Consider the following 26,132-nt stretch of genomic DNA (forward strand, 5'->3'; position numbering starts at 1 on the left):
AGGTGAAGCCAAGGCGAAGTGTAGGCGAAGTACAACCCTTGTAGTAGCACCTCTTACCTCTGGGGGAAATTTGTTTTGGAGTCTTGTCTCTCATTTCATTGTCAATTCAATGTTTTGCTGTATCGCTCTTCTGTGAGATTAAAAAAGGAAGGTATTTCATTTGATATTGGTTGGGAGAGCTCAACAGATTTGGTTAATTGTGGTAACCCTAATCCTGCCAGACGCAACACAGTGCATCAGGTGGAAAAGTCTGGCGCACTCTGATGCATTCGGGTACCAACACCAGTGCATAAACGGCCAGTTCTGAAACAATGAGAGCTAGTCCCATTGAACAATGCCACAGTTGTATCCTGCTGCGTTTTGGGACCACAGACTCTGAGGCACTTTGGCCTTGAGACTTTTTGCCTGATGGATCTTGCTGCACTGGGCAGGCTTGTCACTTAGACAAATGTTGCATGTTGCTGCGTTTGGCAGGGTTTCTAGCCAAAATGCCTTGGAGGGTTAGGGTTAATTAAGAAAGGTGTATGGATGTGACCAACTGAACTCTAAAGCAAGCCTCAGGGCAACCTGCGATTTGCTTTTGCTGCGACCGAACCGTCGGCATCAAGGGCAAAAGTCATGCTCCGGTCACAAAACTGAGAAATTGTGTGATTATTGTACAACAAGCGGGATCTCGACGCAGAATATTCGCAATGCATGCTCGTGTCACCCACGAAGCAACGATAATTTACAATGAAAGCAGATGATCCGGCTGCGCACACATTTGATTCCCGGCTGCAGAAGTTGACATTTTGCTACACTAGCGACTTGATTTTCTTGAATGCCCAATGATCATCTTAATATCGTCACAGTTTACACTCATTTCGCTAAAAAATGAGCGACTGGTTTGTTCAGGCACAGCTTGATCCTGAAAAGTCAGTCCTTGACTGTTCTGCATTTTGGCAAGATGGCCCTGCAGGCGGTTTGAGAAAAATAAGGGGTTCAGAGAAGTCAGAGATAGGGGGCAAGGAGCACACCCGAGACCCTTCTGGCAGGGGCGTGCGGTTGGCAACGAGAGTTGGTCCTGATTCACCATTATGATCATCATCATGCTCATGGTACTTGTAACTTTGACTTCCTTCCTGCCAGGCGGTAAATTCAGGCAGACGTTGAACATAACTTTCAGCACCGGAGAGCAGATGCTCATCACCCAAGATTTCCAAGGTGAGTTTTGGTTCTTATAAAACCCTTCATATGATGTACAACCATCGCCCAATTTAGTAGATCCGCTTAGCAAAATGTGACCTGTCATCGCCAAATGAGCTTAAAGTCGGAAATTGCCATCTTGCGGTACAGTGGGGAAAACCCAAAATTTAAAGGGGTGGTCGATGTCTTGTTTTTAGGTGAACCTTAATCTGTAAACTTGTCCTGTGCTACCTTTCTCAAATTTTTTTGTTCTCTCAAACATCTTTAAAATATATTGCATCACGTGCACGTGACTGTGCATTCATTGTATTTTAAACACAACTGCAAGATTTGTAAATGCCATTTTCTCAAGAATCGGTTAACCACTTCAAGTGCACTGGTGGTCTATATTTCCGTTTCTGAACTCATTACCCCTTAATGTTGTATGTCATTGGAAAGCTCTTGTTCTGCGGAATCCAAATATATAAATATCTCAATTCTTAAAAAGTCTGACTTGAAGGTCATTTTGTGAAGACAGGTCACAAATAAACATTGCTTATCAAATTCACATGCTTGGCAAAATCAGCCAAGAATCAGTTATAAGCAATATGGAGCTGCTAAGCGTGCTAAACAAAATCCAACATGATTTTTTTGTTTTTGCCTAGTAAAATGTCCATGGCCAGTAGAAAATGTGATGTCTCCTTGTGTCCATTATTAGCTGGGGTTGAGATTTGTCAGGTTTATTCCCCTGATTTCAGGATTTTTAAGGCATCCCTTTTGAAATCTGGAATTCCTGAGATTTGGCAGTAGAGATGTTTTCCTCTGTAGAAGTTACAGAGCAAAAGAAATGGGTATTGTAAAAATCACTTGGGTGGAAAAAATCACTCAGGTGGGACCCGAACCCAAGAGTCCCACCCGAGTGATTTCTTCCAACTTTCATTCGGGAGGTAACACACTGAGTATACAGTGTTTATATGTCGGTGAAGGGCAAAACCTAATTTGGTTTACATCACCCCGACGCAAAATTGCATCTTATGAATAGTTAATGCGGTACCTGCTGTTATGTACATGTACATCAGATTCGAACCAGCCAACCGATCCCGTAGCTCGGTGGTTGAGTGGTAAGACATCTGCACTAGAATGCAGGAGGTCGTAGGTTCGAGTCCCACCCGAGTGATTTTTTTCCAACTTTCACTCGGGAGGTAACACACTGAGTATACAGAGTTTATATGTCGATGAAGGGCAAAACCTAATTTGGTTTACATCACCCCGACGTAAAATTGCATCGTATGAATAAACTTAAATTGTCTTCTCAAATGTCACACTTTTGGGCCCATTAGTCTGGAATTGCCCAAATACAAACATACATGTGTACCATAGACTCGACATTGTTCTGGGGCCTTCTGCAACCTTCATTCCCTCTGCTGATTATTTTGTGGATTATTCATTCCCCTCCCAAGCTCACCCCTGATCAGCTCTTATCAACTTGCAGTGTAGCATGCATTGACTCCTATTGGAATTAATGCTTGGTGTTTGTAACAATATTCTTACTCGGTCCAGGTGTCGATGAGAATGGTTACATCCGAGTCATAGCCGATTGGAACGGCAACATACCGGAGATTACGCCATCTGACTATGTCTTCGTGGACGACCACAAGGAGGAGTATGTGCGACATCGACTTGGTAAGTCTAGGCAATGGACAACCGTGCTTGAACAGTAGATCAGCCCTCACACGGCAAAAGGGTGTAACTTGAATTTTGGCCTTTTTGAGATGAAGTCACCTTTGGGATTATTGGAGGCACTGTTTCCATTTAAAGAACTTCCAAGTCCGTATGGCTTTCCGTTTCAAGTCCATATATGGCTTTCCGTTTCAAAGATAGCAGGGCGTCTCTCTATCAAAATTGTACTTGTTTAATAATGTTTCTTTGACAAAAGGGTGTTTATTGAAATGCATGGCTGTTTTGTGCTAGATGTGAACTGATGTGACGAGGCAAAAGGGCGTAATTATACAAGATACGTCGTTTTGCCTTTTACGTTATGCTCGTCGTCAAAATGCGAGTATTTCACCAGCCAGGTTTTGATGTATGAGGTTACAGATTCCCTGTTAACATCAAAAAGATCATCACACCCTTTTTCTCTTTGAAGACTTTTTGAATGTTTACAGTCTTAATTTGCAAAAAAGCTTGAGGCCAGTTCCTACTCAGCGTGAAAGCAAACACAAAGTTGTGATGTACCGTAATTTCCTGCGGATAAGGCGCGCGGCGGATAAGGCGCAGGTCCCTAAAATCACCCAAAAAAATTTCAAACGCCAACAGATAAGGCGCACCGCCGCATAAGACGCATGTTTGACCGCACACAGAAGAACACCAGGCGTCACCCGGTGTCGGTACATCGCCACAAAGGGGCCATTGTGTTGCCTTCGAACGATCACACTATTCGGAGGATGAATTAAACCGTAACCACATTGGCTGGTCACATGTAGAGCCATGAAGAAAAGACCAATGTAAATTGATACCGACCTTCATCCATTCAGCCAACGCGCGCTGTGCATGCTTGCTTGCGGTTTCCGATCCTGGCCTTCCTTGGCCTTTTGTTAATGCAGTGCGGCCCAATCAGCGGCCAGAAACGATGGTCCACGCGCTGTCTGAAGATATTGCAACACGCACGCTGGATCAGATTCGTAGACTTGCCCAGTCCCTCCGAGCCAGATGTTGCGCCCTCTACCGGTGACTAATACAAAAAAAAACGTTTGTATGACGGCATAGTTGGAACGAAAGCACGATCACTAAGGGGGATCAACGCATTGCGGCATTGTTGGAATGAAAGCACGATCATGGGGGATCAACACATCGCGGCATTGTTGGAATGAAAATACGGTCACAATGTCTGGAGAGTTGAGCCTTGGTTGACCGCATTATTGATTGCGGCATTGAAAGAATTCTTCACACAAAGACCGTCACTTTGAACTCAAGCGACACCAGATAAGGCGCACCTGTAGATAAGGCGCAGCGATGTTTTTGTGGTCTAGAAAGTCAGATAAGACGCGTCTTATCCGCAGGAAATTACGGTAGTGGCAAGTTTGTATGCTCTTGGAATTCGCAAAAGTTGAACATATTTCAACTCCGCTGAACTTCACAGTGAATTTTTCATGACGTCAAATTCACTTCGCATTCTCATTCGTGGTAAGTATGAACCTGCCTTTTTACATCCCTGTGCGACGATTACTTCTCGTAGGTGTGATCCACACGTTTGCCAAGCGATCCCTGCAAGTCAACGACGACACCATCTCCTACACCATGGACCAAACCATCGAGTACGACGAGTGTTCAGCTGACGAGGCCGACACGGAGTACATTCTCAACTTCATGCGGGTCAGCATGACGGAGACCTACCTGATCTATGAGGCTAGTGAAGAGATCCTACGCTTCTCCATGATCGGAAAGGTCACGCCTGCTTCAGGTACAAGGACAATTTGTCAGTGTTGTAACAAAGTCATTTTTTGCACGAGTCAAGTCGCAAGTAAATGTTTTCCAAGTCAAGGCGCATGTCTCAAGTAAATTTTTTCAAGATAACGTAACTTCCTCCATACTCCTATACAGGCCCGAAAGTTTGTGTTTATTTTAACAAAGCGTTCAAGGTACAGTCCATCATTTGTAATTTGTGCATTATGTTTGTTTGAAGCAACAAAAGTGCTGAAAATCTAAAGAAGGTGCGAAGCTCGGTGAATGCTGTATATTCCAAGAAAAACAATATTCTAGGATCTCGATTTCTAATCAAAAGTTGCCGAGACATGTTTTGAATTGCGCCGGAATTCAGCGTTCTCATTCAGCCTATTGCAGCTATGCGATGTCGCGCACTGAACCAATGAATTATAGCAACCGTGTGCATGTCGTGTCAATGCTTGCACGCGCTTCGCCGAATTAAAAGCTAACTACTAATGGACATTTCCAACGATGCATCTTTAAACGCATCGTTGGAATGGCCTTCTTTCATTGTTTTCTTCAAAATGACAGCTTGCCAGAAAGAATAATTTCACAGGAAGTTTAGTCCCATTACTTTTTTTAAACCAAGTATGCTTTTCAACAATAATTTTGTCAGTTGATGTTTGGAAAGCTGCAAATGATGTACTGTAGCTTTAATGTCAGTGAGCCAAATTTATTCAAGTTACATGTGAGTTAAGTCACAAGTCACCTTTTGTCCAAGTCAAGTCTTATTAAAGTTAAAAAAAAAGCCACTCAAGTCGGACTTGACTTTTTTGTCCTCCTAGTTCTAGGTCAAATACAGGCTATGCCCGCCTGTTGTTTGAGATTATACAACTGATACTTTTTAGAAATGAATTATTGCTACTGGTCTTCATAGCATTTTTGTGAATATATGGTCATGATTCATTTTGTTGGTTGTGAGAGATCTATTCTTTTGGTGCACATGAGAAATGTACTTTTTACCCCAACCAGACACGGAGTAACGTTCACACTGGCCATGCGCTTGCAGTACACAAACTATACTGTGAGTGTGAGTTAATCCATCATGGTGGATGCTGAATTTGTGTCCAAAGCACAATTTTTTTGCAGTATTTTGAGGAATGAAATACCCAGATAGCACAGATAAAAACAGAAAAGAGCCATCCGCAGAAAAGCAGATTCATTCATACTGAAGGAAGGAAGTCTATATTATAAAGACGAAATGTGAGTTCAAGTCTCGAACTTTAACATGCTCTGCATGGGGACAAAATGTCCCAGAGGGGACACTATTTCCTAGGAGAAACTGTCTGGGTGGGTGGGGAGGGGGCACAGTACCCTGGCAAATGAGGAAAATCTGTCCGGGGGCGGGATATCCTTGTCTTGTTTCTGCTAACCCCTCAACCTAACTTTTTTTTTAACACTATTTTTCAAGTATAATCAGTTACAAGAGAAAACAGGAAAACAGTGTCAATAAAGTATTTATCTGAACTTTTACCAATTTTTTGTATTATGCAAACAGAACAAATTGACGACCCTTGCGTCAGCAACAACTGTGACCGTAATGCCCAGTGCCTGCCCGCTGGAGATTCAGGGTTCCGGTGTAAATGCAATGAAGGATATGAGGGAAACGGCCAAACGTGCACAGGTAAGGAACAAATCCTAGTTGTATTTCTATTATTATTTCATTATTTTATTACTTTATTGCTCCCCCCGATTTCAAGCTTTTTCTGTGACAAAATGATGAGAAATACAAAACTATTTTTTGCGTCAGGGTGATAACAATCAAATTATCGATTCCGTTAGCTCGGTGGTCGAATGGTAAGACATATGCACTAGAAAGCAGGAGGTCGTGGGTTCGAGTCCCACCCGAGTGATTTTTTCCCACCTTTCACTCGGGAGGTAACACACTGAGTATACAGTGTTTAAACGTCGGTAAAGGGCAAAACCTAATTTGAGAGATACAAAACTGTTTTCAAAATGGCAGGCGGAAGTGATTCAATGACTGTTTCATGAACGATCAAACTCATATACAAACAGCCATCGTAAATACTGTTATTATCCTCATCCAAGATGATTAGATTATTTAAAACGTTGCGATGCCACACCAAATTTTGTGAAATCGATTGTAAGATTTTGCGCAGCTTCGCAACAAATTGGTTGCGTAAGTCCTTCGCATGGCGTAAATTACGCACTGTTTCATGAAATCGGCTTCAGATTTCATAGGAACCCAAATTTCAATGACACCATAAAATTATGTCCTTGCGTGATACAGAATGCCTTTGTTTATTTTGCTTTCACATCCAGGAAGCAATCCATGTGCTCAGAACAGCTGTGATGTCAACGGTTACTGCATACCCCAGGCAGACCGCTACACTTGCGCCTGCAATGCCGGGTACCAGGGAGACGGCTACACCTGCAGTGGTGAGTAAATAACTCAGAATGTTGCATCCTGACGCCACTTTTTTTCATCTTGTTTTACCTCTATGAAGGTCAGTAATTGCAAAAATGTTGAAAACAAAAAGAATCTGGGACTGAGAAACATGTCCAAGTTTGCTAGAAATTAATACTTTTAATAAAAATGCGCTCGACCCTCCGTAGACTTTGTACACAACCAAAGAAGTGGCGTCTGGATACTATATTCTTTCAAAAAAGTTAATCATGTCATCTTAAAAAGTTAGCTTGTTTTGGTTTGTCTATTAATTTCAAATGTGTTTGAATGACTGAAATATAGTCTCTGCATCCAATTTTGTTCTCTATAGAGCATAATTTGGGCTGTAGAAATGAAAAAAAAACCAAATCATAAAAATTCCCTTGGCAAATATCCTAGCTGCTATCATAGTAGTATTAAACATTCTTAAAATATATAAATAAATACATTTGGGGAGCTGAACGTCCTTAGCAGAAGCTGAATTGCGAAGGATGAAGCTACAACGTGGTCAAGCCAAAAACATGTTAAAGCGCTTTAGGCAGCCGCCGCACAACCCATGTCTTACCACAGACCACAGTCAGATGGAAAGTGTTGAGTTTTGCGGAGGGAGGAAAACCAGTTGGCCCGGAAAAAAATCCTCTTGGCAGGACGGAAACAACAAACAACTCTCCTCACATATGACCCGATACGGGTATTGAAACCCGGGCCACAGCGGTGAGAGGCGAGCGCTATACGAACTGCACCACCAATGCCATTGTTGAAACCTGATTTGCATCTAGGCAATCCGTTGTAGTTGAAACATGTATGATACGTTTGTGGTCTTGTTTGCATATGTGGCTGTTATTTCTCTCCCTCTCGTACAGTTGACCGTTGTGCCAGTAGCCGATGCGACCCCAACGCTCGGTGTGTGGAAACCACGCAGGGATACGAGTGCTACTGCAACGCGGGATTCACCGGGGACGGATTCAGATGTCAAGGTCAGTCCAGTAATTGCCAATGAATCACGAAGGCCTGAAGAAAACATGCCACAGCATAGCACTGGCTGTCAAAAGTTGGCCCACTCACTTGCTGTATGATGCATTCCCCTATGCAAGATTCATGTGTGACTTAATCTTCCTTCCTTCCTTCCTTCCTGCACCAGACGTGAGATTTGTCAGGACTTTTCCTAATTTCAGGATGTAAAAAAAAAAAAATATCTCTTTTAAAATCCGGAATTAGTGAGATTTACCTATAAAGGTAAACATATGCCATAGACCCTATGTTGCGCTGGGGCCCTCAGCAGCCCTCAGCAGCCCCCAAACCCTCTGCCGATTATTTTATGTGTTTTGCATTTCTTCAAAATCACACCCCTGCTTCACTTTGTACACCATTTTGAAAAACTCCTAAAGCAAAAGTCCTCTCCATGCATCCTTCACGCGCGAGCAAAGCGGTGTATGTGCTAATTTATATGAGTACATGTATATGCAGCAAACAGTCATTTAAATAGACGGACTACGTAGCAGTTCTAGACCAATGAACATACGGTATTCAAGACACGATATAACAATTTGGTTTGGCAACCTGTTTCTGCTTAACTGAAAACCAGACTGCGCTTAGCTTTATTGCTAAGAAACCTTACGAGATTTGTCCCCGATATCAACATAATCTTGACAGATTGCAGTTCTGCACAAAATCCTGCCCCAACTTTTATAATTTTTTTTTTTCAAAGTTCACCTCTGAGTTAACTGTGACTCAACTTTCGTACCCTTAAAGGGCCTGTCACATTATATGCGCTCTCACAGGAGACCTTACGGCGACCAATTTTTTTCCATAAATTTAACAATCGCAGCGAGGACGCAATAAAATGACAACTTTCTGTCTCAAAGAAGCTCAAGCTCTTCCCGCGCTTACGATGCGTTCAACTCGCTCTCTATGCGCCCCTGTCAAGCCCAATTACTCGATCTAGTTGCTGCCGCTGTGCTGTCACTGCGCCCACACTACGCTCTGCTCGCTGTTGATACGTCCTAGTAGCATCTATTCGACCAAAATACGCTCATGTGACGTCACTTGCACTGTATAAATACCACGACAAAACGGTCAATACAAAGTCCAGTTTAAAAAAATTATTCTACAAGTTCATCGCAGTCGAGTTACTTTCTCATGAAGACTACGTCGACTGCCTTGCGCCTAAGCTGCCTCAATGCCATTTCAATGTCGCACGATTCACGCTCGCACAGCGCCCGAGTTGCGTCATTACGGCGCCCTGGCCAGAGCGCAGAGGTGTTGCGATTGTTTTGAGCATGTTCAAAAACTTTGGTGCTCATCAGAGACCATTAAGACCCTCTGGCGCCCATCTGGCGACCCATGTAGTTATCACTGCAATCTAGTAGTTGTTGTTGCGCCCCAGCTATTTTTCAAGGACGCTGTGAGAGTGCATACATAAGATCGCAGACAATGTTACAGGGCATTAATGCAGAGAGGCACGATAGGAAATTAAATTAATCTTCATAAGTAGAGAGGTTTTTAGTATTTGACTGCTTAAACTTGTACTTTTGCTTGTGCTTAAACTAGTGCTTTTCCCCATTGCCTGCTTTAACACTGCAATTGTCTTTCAAATGTTTATTCCCCACAGTGTCAAATCCATGCGATAACAATGCATGCGATGCTAATGCGTACTGTGTACCAACTCAGTCGGGATACCAGTGCTATTGTAATGACGGATACTCGGGCGACGGTTACAACTGTCAGGGTAGGGGTGGTTCAAAATTCTCCCAATTCTCAAAAAAAAATTTTTAAATTAATAAATAAAAAATTGGCTTGTGGAGTTACAGGTAAAATTGTTCCCTAAAAAATAGCCACGATTTTGCCTTCATATTGTTAATATCTTTTAATAAAAATCACACAAAGATGTTTCATCTCTGTCAATGTCAATTGGAATTTTCTGAGCATTATTTTATTACCTAAAAAAGTAATTCCAAAATTGTGCATAACCCATAAAAAAGAGCAAGCATGAAAAACATCTTAATCTCTTGCTGTGTGCTATCATTTGTGTGTTTCATAGACACGAGACTCTGCATACCACAATTTTGCTTACAAATCGGATTATATGCAAATGAATGTTCATAAGATGTATCATAATTTTATTCAAATGATCTGCCAAATCTTTATTCCCCGCAGTGTCAAATCCTTGCGATAACAATGCATGCGATGCTAATGCATACTGTGTACCAACTCAGGCGGGATACCAGTGCTATTGTAATGACGGATACACGGGCAACGGTTACAACTGCCAGGGTAGGGGTGGTTAAACAATTCCAACTGTACTAAAACGATTGTATCAAATAGCAACTTGCTAAAGAAAGTTGTTGGCTATCTGAAAATGCCGCCAAAGCAACCAGAATTTCATTGTTTATTCTACGTATTTGTAGGAACATCGCATGCATGAAAAACGAATTCAGTCTAACACATTGTCAACTGGCATTATTTCACTTGAATGGTATTCCGTAAAATGTTATTTTACTTAATCTGACAAAGATGATGAATCTTTTTTGTTCAATTCATGATTTGTCTTTCGAAGAGTAGGGTCAAAGACGTAACTGTGTATGCCACAGTTTTAAACCTGATATATGTTTATGAATATTCATTAGTTTGTCATTTTTGAAGGCATATAGAATCATTTGCTTTTCATGCTTTTTGATCATTCCCATAATAACACCACTCAAAATTCAAAGAAGAATGTAAAAACCTAACCTGTCGAGGTTTCAGCTCAGTGGATATTACACTTTTCGAGAAAACATTGAAAAAAGACCTATCCGTAACCTTTTGATCACGACACACGTTTTCGCCTATGTATTTCAAAAAATTCAGCACTCTGTATTTCAAAAAATTCAGTCAATTGGCTGATCATTGGAAATCACCTACATTTCTTGATTTCTTCGAAATGACAGCAAGCCAGACGGAATAATTTCACGGAGTGTTTAGCACCAGTACGATCTTTAAAGCTAAAGTCCATCATTTGTAGTCATCCGAAAAGTAACTGGCGTAATTATTGTTGAAAAACATACTTGGTTGAAAGATAGTAAGGGGACTAAACTCCCTGTGAAATTATTCTTTCTGGCAAGCTGTCATTTTGAAGTAATCAACGAAAGAAGGCCTTTCCAACAGAGCTTTCTCAAGATGCACCATAGGAAATTTAAATTAGTAGTTCGTTTTGTTATTGGGCGAAGCGCGCACAAGCATTGGCACGACGCACACGCATGCGCGGTTGGTATAATTCGTCGGATCAGTGCGCGACATCGCGTAGCTGTAATCGGCTCAGTGAGAACGTGTCTTGGACGCTGAATTCAGGCCCAATTCAAAACATGATTCAGCAACTTTTGATTTGAAATTGAGATCCTAGAATGCCGTTTTTCTCGGAATATACAGCTGAAGCTGAGCTGAAACTTCATCAGGTTAGTTGTTCAGTACCCTTCTTTAGATTTTGAGCACTTTTGTTGCTTCAAACGAACAAAATACACAAATTACAAATGATGGACTATATCTGTAATCCAAGTAAGCGTTTTGATAATAATTCGGTGGGTTACTTTTGGGATAAATGCAATGATCCTTATACGCCTTTAAAGCTTGGTTGTAAATGTTCGTCCAATTTTTTTTCCCCAGCAGTGTCAAATCCATGCGATAACAATGCATGCGATGCTAATGCATACTGTGTACCAACTCAGGCAGGATACCAGTGCTATTGTAATGACGGATACACGGGCAACGGTTACAACTGTCAGGGTAGGGGTGGTTCAAAATTCCCTCAAAATTAAAGTCAATGTTAAAGGAATGTTCAGGAATTAATTTCAAGCCTTGTTTTGTCTCATTAAAGTAGCTGAAGATTTTTAGTCAAAGTGCATGACATTTTTCAAAATAGACATAAGAACATTTTCAGGTCTCTTTGGCTACAAGAGTTCTAATAAGGTACACTTTCTTAAAAAGGACCAACAAAAACCAGGAGAAATGCTTAGGGCATCCCTTTTTTATTCTTTGGTTCTCATTTCCGACCGACCCTATTGTGGGCTCCCAACCCCCCAAAAAACACTTTTCTTTATAACTGCCAACCCTGTCTGGCACCCCACTAATAAAAAGCTAAATTAATATTAAAAATATGAGTATCAACTTCAGGCAATCAGGCTCTGAGTTATTTGAAAAATGGTGGAAAATAAAATCCACTGTTACTCGAAGCAGGGCGTAAAAAAGGTAACTAATGCAATCCCAGAAGATACAAGGATGTTGCCTCTCAACTTCAAAAGGGGTCTAACATTGCATTTTATGTCTTGGCTGCCGCTACAGGCAAAAGGTTATTGAGCTGCATGGTGCAGATATAATGGAAGTCGACTACATCTTGCCAAAAATGGCTTTATTATCATTTTTTTCAGTGATATTAACGCTTGATAATCTCATTGCAAGAAACAAAACAAGAGACAATATGCACTTGGCATCATTAAATTTTGCCATCTTTGCGGGTGCAAGTGCAAATTTGTTTTTTCTTCAGATTAGAATTTGTTCGCGGACTGACCGACTAACCCTACTTCAGAGACAAAAAAAATATGAGAACCATAGAAACAAAAGGAAGACCCTTATCCCTGCTTTGGATGAAAAACATTTTGTGTGTGCATGTGCAGTCATATTAAAAAGTAATGCATGCAAATAATAATGCATGGATCCCTGTCATGCTTAGTAAAGACAAATGTCCCCCAAGCACAGCAGGCTTTTCATTTAGAAAAATCATACCATCCTAAAAAATGCACATAATGCTGAATGCTTTGTAACAAGTGTATTTCCAATAATGGCTTAAGCCCTTCACAGATGTGATGTTGCAAGCACTGTATACTCGGTGCTGTTAGAGAGCTTGTGAGGAAAAACACTTCCCAAACTTGCTTGGGTGGGACTCGAACCCACGACCTCTGTAAGCACGAAGTCATGGTTTCGAGACTCAATTGAGAAAATGTGTTATTTTTTTCGTAAGCTCTCTGCCAGCACTTAGTTTGCAACGATTTAAACATTACGCCAATGAAGAGCAAAACAAAATAGTAAATTCTTCATCTTCGTGATGCAGTAATTCCATTGTGTATTTCAACCCATGTATACAGGGCGAGTCAAAAAAAAATAATATGAATGGCAGGACCAATTATTTAATGAAGTTCTGCATGTAGCACTTTCAAAATTTAGGATATGAAAGCTCAATTAATAAGCTTTCTTTTAGTACAAGAATCATTCAAATCACTCGTGTAATTTTCAACTCACGGAATTTTAAATACAAACACTCCGTTCTGTCCACGGATCACCAAAAGGTGAGTGTTCTTTCAGCAAAATGAAAACAATTCACGTGGTGATGTACGTGAATTGTTTTTTGTTTTGCTGAAGGAACACTTTTTTTGTGATCCGTGTACAACAGTGTAAAATGGTGTTTGTGTTTAAATTTCCATATCTTGAAAAGTACATGAGTGATTTGAATGATTCTGTGCTAAAAGAAATCTTATGAATTGGGCTTTCATGTCCTAGATTTTGAAAGTGCTACATGCAGAACTTCATTAAAAAAATGGTCCTGACATTTGGGTTCGTTTTCTTTTACTCACCCTGTACTTGAATATTATGCATATGCATGAGTCATCAGCCTAGTACATTGTTTTTTTTTGGTGCTTTTGTGTGTATCTCTGTGTCTGTTTACAGAAAGCGTTGTTAACCCATGCGATAACAATGCATGTGATGTGAACGCTCGCTGCGTACCCTCCCCGTCAGGCACTTACCAATGTTTCTGTAACCAGGGTTATGTTGGGAATGGCGTCAATTGTAGAGGTGAGTATCTAGGACTGCAGCAGCCGATTTTGTGAAACAGTGCGTAACTTTCGCCATTCGTAGGATTCGCACAATAAATTTGATGCGCAAAAGCGCAATAAACTTAAGCAATTTCACGAAACTTGGCGTAACTGCGCAATGTTTTAAGTAAGTAAAACATCTGGCACGACGATAATAACAGCTTTGAACACGGAGGTTTGGGCATGATTTCTTTTCGGTCACAAAACAGTTGTTGAATCGCCTCCGCCTGCCATCTTGAAAACAATTTTGCACGACTCTCTTCGTAAGGCAGTGCCCTTCATGGTAGCCTCTTTTCCCGACAGTTACATTTACACACTTTTAAGGACAGAAACGACAATTTTACTGTCGAGAACACTCATACTGGAATATGTATCCTCATGAAGACATCTCTTTGTTCTCGTGAACTACAATTTTAAGGGCCTGTCACATTATATGCGCTCTCATAGGAGACCTTACAGCGACCAATTTTTTTACTCATAAATTGAACAATCACAGCGAGGACGCAAGAAAATGACAACTTTCTGTCTCAAAGAAGCTCAAGCTACGCTCATACTGTGCTCTTCCCGCGCTTACGATGCGCTCAACTCGCTCTCTATGCGCCCCTGTCAAGCTCAATTACTCGATCTAGTCGCTGCCGCTGCACTGTCACTGCGCCCACACTACGCTCTACTCGCTGTTGATACGTCCTAGTAGCTCGCGTCGCACTCTCTATTCGACCAATATACGCTCATGTGACGTCACTTGCGCTGTATAAATACCACGACAAAACGGTCAATACACAGTCCAGTTTTAAAAAATATTATACAAGTTCATCGCAGTCAAGTTACTTTCTCATAGAGACTACATTGACTGCCTTGCGCCTATAAGCTGCCTCAATGCCACTTCAATGTCGCACGATTCACGCTCGCACAGCACCCGAGTTGCGTCATTACGGCGCCCTGGCCAGAGCGCAGAGGTGTTGCGATTGTTTTGAGCATGTTCAAAGACCTTTGCACTCATCGGAGACCATTAAGACTCTCTGGCGCCCATCTGGCGACCTATGTAGTTGTCGTTGCAATCTAGTAGTTGTCGTTGCGCCCCAGGTTTTTTTCAAGGACGCAGTGAGAGCGCATATAAGATCGCAGACAGTGTGACAGGGCCTTTAGAGTGTGAAAATCTAGTTTCAAAATGCTCCCATTTTAACCAGAATTAATTTCCTGGGCTGAATTTCGGACCAAATATCCCTTACATAAAATACTTCAATTTGCGACTATAAACACACCTTGGAAATTCCTAGGTTTTGAGTAAAAGCCATATATCTATTTCATGAAAACCTTGGCGTATTCACCTATAGAAATTGCCTTGTTGAGACCTTTACAATCTTTTGTTCCCTATTGTACACATGTCTCCATAAGGTATTGAATTACGAACCAAGAAGTATGTTGGGGAGGGGGTGGTTACACCACACCAACCCCCCTCTTACATTGCCGTTTGCCATGATTATGGCTGCATCTGATTACCTGGTGTAAGTTGCGGTGGGGACCATTAGTCCACTAATGGTTGTTTGTGACATAACTTACACCTGTGCACTTATAGCAGTGTGCGAGGGCCTGATTTTTCTACGCACAAAACTGCAATGTGCTCTTTAGTTGAGCTTATTAAGTCTGTCTAGTGTTCAAAGAAATACATGGAACAGTGGTAGCCTCCTCTTCCGACAGTTACATGTACACATTTTTGAGGACCGGAACGACTTGGAACAATTGCACATCACGATACATGCATCGAAAACTCAGACGCATGAATTTTCGGCCTTAGACAAGGGAACCAAGTTTAGGACATGAACCCAGGTCATCCCAGTCCGAGATCTAACGCTCCATTAACCCTGACATCTTGCGTTTATCCACGCAGAGGAAGAAAGTGACCATTGCGCCAACAACAATTGTGACCCCAATGCCCGGTGTGTGTCGGCCGTCTTCGGTTACCAGTGTTTCTGCGACCCCGGGTACCGAGGGGATGGATACACATGTCAAGGTACTCTATCGATTTTCACTGAAAATGTGAATCCTCACCCCATAACCCCCCCCCCCCCCAACAAGTTCAATCATTTTCTGTTGCCCTTCTCTCATCAAATTTGCCATTTGCTTTAAAGTCCTCAGAGGTACCGGTAAGTATCTATGCATGCTGTTGACAATGAGCCTGGCTTGATATTGTGTGTGCATTATGCAGTGCATTAGTTTCAAGATGGAACAGAGGATTGTTCAGGAGAGTTTTTGGTAGAGTGTGTGTTTTTATTCCTAATCCAATGTGACTTTCCCTCACAGAATGGGAGTAAAGTTGATAAGATCAAACTGTACAGGCATGCAACTTTTCCTTGGATCTGCTGATTTCCTTGTTTTGTACTTCTCATGAATGCCATTACAAATTGAAAAATACTGTACAAAGTCTTGTGTGGTTTGGAGTTTCCTCGTTTTTTTCCTTCTAAATTCCCAGTTGCATGCCTGACTATAGGCGGGCACAGACATCTGGGAATATTTTACATTGGCTTATCTAGCTCCCAGACCCATTTGCTTGAAAATCAATGGTTCTTGAATCTGGAGTGCTGAATGGTAATACATAGCAACCAATGAAAACTGGTGTGCACATGAATGGATTTTTTCACCGGGTGACGTAATACCGCCCGCAACTATTTGTGTTACATTTACTTTTGAGGAAATCCACTGAATAATAAACCTCAATGAAAAATGTAACAAAAATCCAAATACCACAAATGAAACATGTATATTATTTTGAAGCTTATTGTCTGTATTTTATTGAGGGATAGTTTATTTCTAACAGTGTTCAACAGTTTAGCTGTTGCCTTGTAACTGAATAAATTAATGAGTAAACGACAAAAATCAATGTGTTTTCGTACGTCTGATGCTATGGTGACTCGAGCTGATTGCTACTATAGCAAAAAAGTTGGATGAATAATTTTATTATTAACTTGTAGACACTGATACGTTTTCTCATAATTAAAAATCCCTTTTTATGATAATAACTTTTATTTATAATATAGATAATAGTATTACCCTGGATTGGACTTTTGGGAGATATCCCAATAGACTTGTGCACAAAATTTTCAAACTTAAATGTGCCATAACCCACTATTCCCTTGTCCTTTTTCCACGAATTTCGGTATGTTTACTAATTAGACCATGAGCAACAAACATAACCTAATTGCGACAATAAAATTGTGCCTCTAAAGGGGGGCTGTGACATAAGGGAGACATGAAAATGTCTGCCTAATGACCGATGTCTCCCATCGTGCGAAGAAATTACGATAACGTGTCTCCTTAGTGGTACCTTTACACGTATAACAGATAATTTATAAGGCGCACAGTATCTGGAGGACCATTCAAAGGCGCCGGTCACTAGCAAATCACTGTGGTTTAAATGAAAGATTGAAAAGACGAGTCTTAAGATGGCGTTTCTGTTCCCAAAACTCGTCTGGCAAGGAATTCCAGAGAGGACGTGCACAGCTGGAAAAGGCCCGGTCCCCGTAGCTTGCCAGGCGAGTTTTGGGAACAGAAAGTAGCTGTGATGAAGAGGTTCCGAGGCCTGTTCGCATGTTGCAAAGTTGAATTGTCCAAAATGTGTGGCCGACATCGTTGATTTGCCATTTTTTTTTCATAGCTGATTGCCTCGTATTTGTTACTGTCGTGCATCATTGGTCATTGATTGCTTTAATTTGTGGAAACCATGCACCATTTCTTTGCAGCTAATAATGCCACCGACCCCTGTGCTAATCATACCTGCGATACGAATGCCCGTTGTGTAGCCTCCGCTCAAGACACTTATGAATGCTACTGCTTTGAAGGCTACACTGGTGATGGCTTTACTTGCGAGGGTAGATAGTGGCTCAATTTTCTTTTATTTGTATAAAACCAAATTTTTCACACAATTTTTTTTTCAAAAAAAAAATCAAAGGAAACACTTCGTCTTTGGGTTTGGATCTTCATCTTGATGTGTTCCTTAGACTTAAATATACATTTTCAATTTTGGGTTTGGCCTTTCACCAACGGGATTTTATAATCACTGTATACTCGGTGTTTCCCGGAGTGATTGTATGAAAAAAATCACAAACTACTCAGGTGGGACTCGAACCCACGACCTCCTGCTTACTAGTGCAGACGTCTTGCCACTCGACCACCAAGCTTGCCAGTGTCAGCTGGCTGGTTTGAATTTACATCAGTATTTCATGCTGTGCATAAATATAAGTTTCAGATCATATTATACAAATACAACATGGTTTGCGGAGAAATAGTGAAAACTAATGACCCCGAGGTGTTGGATGATTGGGACTATCTTCCGAGGCGAAATTTCCCAGCCAAAACATACTGTATTTGTTTTACTTTACCTCATAAATATTCATCAGGCAGCTACGGTATTCGCTGGTCCATTCCATCATGTTTTTGAACTTGTAGTATTTGGATAAAGTGAAACAATATTTTAATTTAAGGAGACAAACAGAGTAGAATGTTAATTTTGTGTCATTTAATAACTTTAACATTCACACAAAGCAATGGATTTGTTATTATTGTGAAAAAGTTCACCAAGTTCCTTCTTGGTTAAAATCGCAAAGCAAGCACCACCGGTTGCCATTTTGATGTATGCTGTAATAGACTGGCACATGCAACTGTCCTCACTGGTGTTCTCCACGGTAGGCATGTACAAGCACATGCGTCATTGGTAACGAGATAACACAGTACTGGAACAAATCTAAGGCTGCGAACCAGGTGTGTGATAGTACCTCCCTGGTTTTTGCGCGTCACGCGCGCGTACGACGACGTGGGGTTATAGTAAAAACTTTCACACGCTTGAGTTGCTGGAATGGACCAATGAAATGCCGCGGTTGCCGGATAAATTTATGAGGTACTGTAATATTTTCTGTGTGTTTTTTTTGTTTTTGCTTTATTTTTGTGTTTTGTGAAGTTACTGCCTGAATAACCGCCTTTATAATTTGGTGCATCTCCTGTTCATTGATTTGCTTTTGCTTTTTCCGTATTCTCTGCAATCGTGCTGTATTTCTTTGCAGTCGATCCCGCAAATCCATGTGCAAGTAATACATGTGATGCGAATGCTCGTTGTGTAGCCTCCGCTCAAGACGCTTATGAATGCTCCTGCCTTGAAGGCTACACTGGTGATGGCTTTACATGCGAGGGTAGATAATGGCTTGAACAATTTTTTTTAAAACCAAATTTTTCAAAGGTCAAAGGAATAACTTTGTCTTTGGTATAGGATGTTGATGTGTTCTTTACAATGACAATAATATTGGATCTTAACCTTCACTGACGTAATTTTGTAAACTCTGCACACTCAGTGTTTCCCCGAGTGATTGTGTGAAAATATCACTCGGTTGGGACTCGAACCCATGAACTTCTGCTTACTAGTGCAGACATCTCGGCACTCGACCACCAAGCTTGCCGGGGTCGGCTGGCTGGTTCAAATCACCCCGACACAGATTCCATCTGATGAATGGTTTGGTTGCAGTACCCACAGCTATATCATATTCGAACCAGCCAGCCGACCCCGGCAAGCTCGGTGGTCGAGTGGTAAGAGGTCTGCACTAGTAAGCAGAGGTCGTGGGTTCCAGTCCCACCCGAGTAGTTTGCGAATTTTTCACACAGTCACTTGGGACAATCACACTGAATATACATGGTATAAAAATTTCATTGGTGAAGGGCCAAACCGAATTTCGAATTTACATCCACCCGACGTTAATTCTTATGAAAATCACTTTTGGTTGTTTAAACTCTACAACACAAAAACAAGACCAATGCAATAATAATACAAAACACAGAAATACAGAGACGGCTGTCTCTCTTGAAAATGTAAATATTTTTCTGTCCATCTAAAAAAGACCCACTTGTTCCCTTTAAATTTTCAGAATTTCATGCTGTGATAAACATAAGCTTCAGTCCATATTATTTTCTGTGTTGTTTGGTTGTGTTTTTGCTTTATTTTTGTGTTTTGTCCAGTTCATGCCTGAATAACTGCCTTAATGACTTAGGTGCATTTCCTATTCATTGGTTTGCTTTTGCTTTACTCCGTATTCTCTACAATCATGCCGTATTTCTTTGCAGTTAATCCCGCAAATCCATGTGCCATTAATACCTGTGATGCAAATGCCCGTTGTGTAGCCTCTGCTCAAGACGCTTATGAATGCTCCTGCCTTGAAGGCTACACTGGTGATGGCTTTACATGCGAGGGTAGATAATGGCTCAATTTTTTCTGAATGAAACCAAATGTTTCACTTGATTTTTTCATTGGGGACAAAAAATCAAAGGAATAACTTTGTCTTTGGTATTGGATCTTGATGTGTTCTTTACAATGACAATCAGTTTTCAATATTGAGTTTTGCCCTTCAACTGACGTAATTTTGTGAAGACTGTATAATCAGTGTTTCTCAGAGTGACTGTGTGAAAATATCACTCGGGTTTGGACTCCAACCCACGACCTCCTGCATTCTAGTGCAGACGTCTTGGCACTCGACCACCTTACTTGCTGGGGTCAGTTGGCAGGTTCCGATTTACATCACCCCGACGCGAATTCCATCTTATGAATAGTTTGGTTGTAGTACCCACTGCTATGTCAGATTCTAAGGAGCCAGCTGACCCTGGCAAGCTCATTGGTCGAGTGGTAAGACGTCTGCACTAGTAATCAGGAGGACGTGGGTTCGAGTACCAATTGAGTAGTTTGTGAATTTTCCACACAATTACTTGGGACAACACTAAGTATACATGTTTATAAAATTACATTGGTCAAGGCAAAACCCAAAATTCTATCTTGTGAAAATCAATTTGGGTACATGTACATGTAGTTCCAAATCTGGAACACACAAAAAGACTAATGCAATAATTCAAAACACAGAAATACAGGGAATATTGTCTCTCTTGAAAATGTAAATATTTTTTTGTCAATTAAAAAAAAAGAAGACTTGTTCCATTTTCAGAATTTCATGCTGTGCATAAACATAAGCTTCAGTTCATATTATTTTACTGTGTGGTTTTTTGTGTGCTTTGCTTTATTCTTGAGTTACTGCCTGCATAACTGCCTTAATTACTTAGATGCATTTTCTATTCATTGATTTGCTTTGTTTTGTTCTGTATTCTCTGCAATCATGCTGTATTTCTTTGCAGTCAATCCTACAAATCCATGTGCCATTAATACCTGTGATGCGAATGCTCGTTGTGTAGCCTCTGCTCAAGACGCTTATGAATGCTCCTGCCTTGAAGGCTACACTGGTGATGGCTTTACATGCGAGGGTAGATAATGGCTCAATTTTTCGTAATGAATCCAAATTTTTCACATGATTTTTACGTTGGGAAAACCAAGTCAAAGGAATAACTTCGTCTTTGGTATTGGATCTTGATGTGTTCTTTACGAGGACAAATCTATCGTAGCATTGGGTTTTGCCCTTCACTGATGTAATTTTATAAATAATGTATACTCAGTGTTGTCCCGAGTGATTGTATGAAAAACTTCACAAACTACTTGGGTGGGACTTGAACCCATGACCTTCTGCTTACTAGTGCAGACGTCTTACCACTTAACCACTGAGCTTGCTGGTGTTGGCTGCCTGTTTCAAATCTGATAGGATTCCTAATGCATTCTTATAAGATTCCTATAGCATTCCTATAAGATTCCTATAGCTTTCCTATAAGATTCCTATAGCATTCCTATAAGATTCCTTTAAGATTCCTATAGAATTCCTATAAATCCCATAGAATAGGCCTAACAGTCCTGAATCCTCCAAATTCAATACAATTTTGCACACCCCCTAGGGAGTTGGGGTTAATCCTATATTAAGTGACGAAAAACCTATAAGTTCGTATAGGAATCCTATAAGATACATCCTGTAGGATCCTATATGACTTTTTGTAAGGGTCTGCACTTGTAAGCAGGAGGTAGTGGGTTCGAGTCCCAACCGAGTAGTTTGTAAATTTTTCACACAATCACTCAGGAAAACACTGTGTATACATTATATATATAATTACGTCAGTGAAGGGAAAAACCCAATATTGAATTTACATCACTCCCGATGTAAGTTCTATCTTATGAATATCAATTTTGGTAGTTCAAACATCCCTCACACAAGAACTAGACCAAAACACTGAAATACAGAAAATATTGTCTCTCTTGAAAATGTAAAAAAAATTCTGTCCATTTAAAAAAGACCACTTGTTCCATTTGAATTTTCAGAATTTCATGCTGTGCATAAGCTTCAGTTCCTATTATTTTCTGAATGTTTTTTGTTGTTGTGCTTTCGCTTTATTTTTATGTTTTATCAAGTTACTGCCTGACTAACTGCCTTAATGACTTAAGTGCATTTTCTGTTCATTGATTTGCTCCGTATTCTCTGCAATCATGCTATATTTCTTTGCAGTCAATCCCGCAAATCCATGTGCCATTAATACCTGTGATGTGAATGCTCGTTGTGTAGCCACCGCTCAAGACGCTTATGAATGCTCCTGCCTTGAAGGCTACACTGGTGATGGCTTTACATGCGAGGGTAGATAGCGTTTGATTTGTCCCCTTTTTTTGTGAAACCACTTTTTCACATAGCATTTACATTACAAAAAAAAAAGAACAAAAAAAAGGAAATCTGTTCAGTTTTTGGTGAAGTATCTCGATATTCCTTTTGAATGTAAAAAGACTTGGTCAATATTTCCAATGTGGTAATGCAAAATATAAGAAACTGTGGATACTTTACTCTCCATTTAGAAAAAAACAAACCTTTTCCTTGTAAATGTCCAAAAATTTTTGCTGTCCATAAACATAAGCTTCAGTCCATATTATTTTCTTTGTGTTTCTTTTTGCTTTTGCTTCATTCTTGTGTTTAAAGATAGAATGGACCATTTGTCATTAATTTGTGGATTTTTTGTTTGCAACAAAAGCGCCCAAAACATAAAGACGCATGTTTAACAACTAAACCTAATGAAGTTTTAGCTCTGTGAATGCAGTATATTCCGTAAAAACGCAATATTCTTGATCTTGATTTCAATTCAAAGTCATATTTTGAAGTGCGCAATCCCAAAATCAGACTTTGGGAGATGATTCTCATTCAGCCGATTGTAGTTCCGTGATGTCACACACCAAACCGACGAATAATAGCAACCATCCCCACACATGCGTCGTATCAACACTTGCACCCATTCACTGATTCACCCAATTACAAACCAACTCCAAAACAGAAATTTCCAAAAATGTGTCACAAGACACATTTGTTCGAAATGAACTTCTTTGATTGTTTTCTTCAAAATGACAGCATGCAAGAAGGAATAATTTCATAGGGAGTTGAGTGACATTACTGTCTCTAGACCAAGTAAGCTTTTTAATGATAATTTGGTCCGTTATTTTTGTGAATAGCTGCAAATGCTCCACTCTACCTTTAATGTAGTTACTGCCTGACTTGCTGCCTTGTGCATTTTCTGTTCATTGATTTGCTTTGCTTTGTTCCATATTCTCTGCAATCATGCCGTGTTTCTTTGCAGTCGATCCCGCAAATCCATGTGCCATTAATACCTGTGATGCAAATGCTCGTTGTGTAGCCTCCGCTCAAGACGCTTATGAATGCTCCTGCCTTGAAGGCTACACTGGTGATGGCTTTACATGCAACGGTAGATAGTGGCCAATTTTTTTTTCTATATTCAATTTTTCTTATGTTAAGGACATTTCAAATTGAAACAAAACTAGTTTAATGAGGCAATTTTTTTGTGGTCTGCTTTCATGGCACGGCTAAATTTGTGGTTAGAGATGTGTGCTTAGTGTAGGGCAGTCCGTTTTTGAGTACTTTAGTATTCAATTACTCGAAACTGTGTTTAACCGAATATTCGGATATTCAAAACTACCAGCTGCAACTGCATGCTGTGCCGGTAAAAAGTTGCACGATGCGTGTGCCGTTTACAATTTACGTGTTGTGATCAATTTGGGACGCTGGAGTGTTTTGCCGTAAGTATTGGATAACTTTAAAAGGGCTTTAACCTGCTAAAAGTATGTGAACATTGAACAGCCGTCGACAAAAAAGTGACTGTCAACAACAAAATGGTACCTGACTATAAAGCGCCGCAGCATTACGATAAAAATAAAATCACAGTCGTGTGTGTATGTGCGAAGTTTGAATATTCAATCCGGCAGAAAACTATTCAAATATTTGGTTGATAATCAAGTATAAGGTATATTCAGGACGGCCCTGGCTTACAGAAATGTTTTCCTATAAATGCAACTCTGTCTGTTCTCTACCTAAGTGATTGTTTTTCTCGTGCTTCGAAATGTCTTTGGTTTTCGATCAAGTTTTAAAGAAATTATATCCAAAAGTTGGTGTACTCCTCATTGTGACTGTTTGAAATGAAATGAACAACTCCTTAATCTGTCAAAATGACATGCTGCAGCACCGTTAAGATGTACTGTGGGTCATGCATTTATGACAATCCTAAGCAGAACAAAATTGTGTTATTGTACAAGACTAGTGTTGTGATCAAGAGCTTTTCTTGAGTCCAAAAGATTACTGTAATGTTAGGTTGCATTAGCAGAATTGGAGTTTTATTACTGTATCAGAGTCTTATTACTGTACTGTATATGGCTGTATAGACAGTGTACTTTGAATAAGAAGAAAAAGGTTTTTAGATAGACAGTGAAAGTCGGGTCTTTACTTCATGAAAATGCGATGTCCTAAAACATTCGCAGCAAATTTCATCCCAAGGGATGAAATGTAATCAGATTTTAGACAAAGCAACTGCCCGAGGATGGATTATCTGAACAATAGTTGGCACAATGCTTACGCCATTGAAGGGGTCCTTCGTTCATGGGACCTGCGCAGAATGGTCTAAACTTGTCACACTCGGAAATAGACTTGACTACACTATCAACGAGCGGTCTTAAAAATTCACCCAGACACAACATCCAAAGTGAAAGGGCTGAAAAAAAATGGAAATTAACACAAAGACGTCCTGGCATGCATAATAGAAAACAATTTGACACCATTTATTGTAAAGAATCGCCTTGCAGTATGCTGCCTGAAAAAGCAAAAACTCCTCGTCAGTAAAAATACATTTCCTGCATGACTTTCTTTCTTTGTCTTTTGAATGAATGCATGTCACCCTCATTATTTTTCGCTTTGCAATCATGCCCCCGTTTCTTTGCAGCCACAGACCCCTGTGCCAGTAATGTCTGTGACCCGAATGCCCGTTGTGTAGCCTTCTCTCCAGCCATTTATGAATGCTCCTGCCTTGAAGGCTACACTGGTGATGGCCTTACATGCGAGGGTAGATAATGGCTGTTGTTTCCTCATTTTTAGCAGCTACAAGTACCCATGTATCTCTGTTAGTCCGTAGGTTAGTTAGTTAGTTCGTTTGTTAGTAACAAACGTTCAAATTGTCTATTGCTCCTACATATTTTGACCAATTTCAACCAAAATTTGTCAAAAGTATCAGTTGCCCAGCCCCAACATTTCACATGACCAAACTGGGGTCAAAGGTCATCACGGGGTCAAGGTCAAAATAATGTCAAATTTCTCAAATAAGCTTAAAGATATAGTCCATCATTTGTAATTTGTGCATTTTGTTCGTATGAAGCAACATAAGTGTTCAAAATCTAAAGAAGGGTACTGAACAACTAACCTGATGAAGTTTTAGCTCAGCTTCAGCTGTATATTCTGAGAAAAACAGCATTCTAGGATCTCAATTTGAAATCGAAAGTTGCTGAATCATGTTTTGAATTGGGCCTGAATTCGGCGTCCGAAACACGTTCTCACTGAGCCGATTGCAGTTACGCGATGTCGCGCACTGATCCGATGAATTATAGCAACCACGTGTGCGTCGTGCCAATGCTTGCGCGCGCTTCGCCGAATAACAAAACGAACTACTAATTAAAATTTTCCTACGGTGCGTCTTAAGAAGCACCGTTGGAAAAGCCTTCTTTCGTTGATTACTTCAAAATGACAGCTCGCCAGAAAGAATAATTTCACAGGGAGTTTAGTCCCCTTACTATCTTTCAACCAAGTATGTTTTTTAACAATAATTACGCCAGTTACTTTTCGGATAGCTGCAAATGATGGACTATAGCTTTAAATGACAAACGTAGAGCTGTCAACATGTTGGCCTGGGTCAAACATTAAAAAATGTCTGTGGTGACCTCTTTGTCCGACCTATAGTTATGGGGTCAAAGGTCAAAATAGGTCAACTTTCAAAACCAGCTCAAATGACACAAGAAGCACTGTCAA

General features: G+C 40.5%; 1 protein-coding gene across 27 annotated transcripts in view; it reads left to right on the top strand.

The window, feature by feature from the left end:
* Positions 1-26,132, top strand: part of LOC119721169 (fibropellin-1-like) — a 56,507-nt gene that overhangs the window by 1,506 nt on the left and 28,869 nt on the right. For 3 of the 27 annotated variants that reach the window (XM_038191043.1, XM_038191054.1, XM_038191063.1), the window contains exons 3-19: positions 1,129-1,203; positions 2,725-2,847; positions 4,400-4,624; positions 6,146-6,271; positions 6,931-7,047; positions 7,918-8,031; positions 9,666-9,782; positions 10,211-10,327; positions 11,693-11,812; positions 13,748-13,873; positions 15,782-15,904; positions 17,631-17,759; positions 18,948-19,073; positions 19,996-20,121; positions 21,052-21,177; positions 22,299-22,424; positions 23,401-23,532. In XM_038191043.1, coding sequence (XP_038046971.1) covers positions 1,129-1,203; positions 2,725-2,847; positions 4,400-4,624; positions 6,146-6,271; positions 6,931-7,047; positions 7,918-8,031; positions 9,666-9,782; positions 10,211-10,327; positions 11,693-11,812; positions 13,748-13,873; positions 15,782-15,904; positions 17,631-17,759; positions 18,948-19,073; positions 19,996-20,121; positions 21,052-21,177; positions 22,299-22,424; positions 23,401-23,532 — 2,148 coding nt within the window. Of the gene's footprint in view, positions 1-1,128; positions 1,204-2,724; positions 2,848-4,399; positions 4,625-6,145; positions 6,272-6,930; positions 7,048-7,917; positions 8,032-9,665; positions 9,783-10,210; positions 10,328-11,692; positions 11,813-13,747; positions 13,874-15,781; positions 15,905-17,630; positions 17,760-18,947; positions 19,074-19,995; positions 20,122-21,051; positions 21,178-22,298; positions 22,425-23,400; positions 23,533-25,056; positions 25,177-26,132 lie in introns of all 27 variants that reach the window. The other 24 variants (XM_038191046.1, XM_038191056.1, XM_038191059.1 and 21 more) reach the window with 23 other exon arrangements.

The sequence above is a fragment of the Patiria miniata genome, unplaced genomic scaffold (assembly GCF_015706575.1).
Source record: "Patiria miniata isolate m_02_andy unplaced genomic scaffold, ASM1570657v1 HiC_scaffold_13, whole genome shotgun sequence".
Taxonomy (NCBI): Eukaryota; Metazoa; Echinodermata; class Asteroidea; order Valvatida; family Asterinidae; genus Patiria; species Patiria miniata.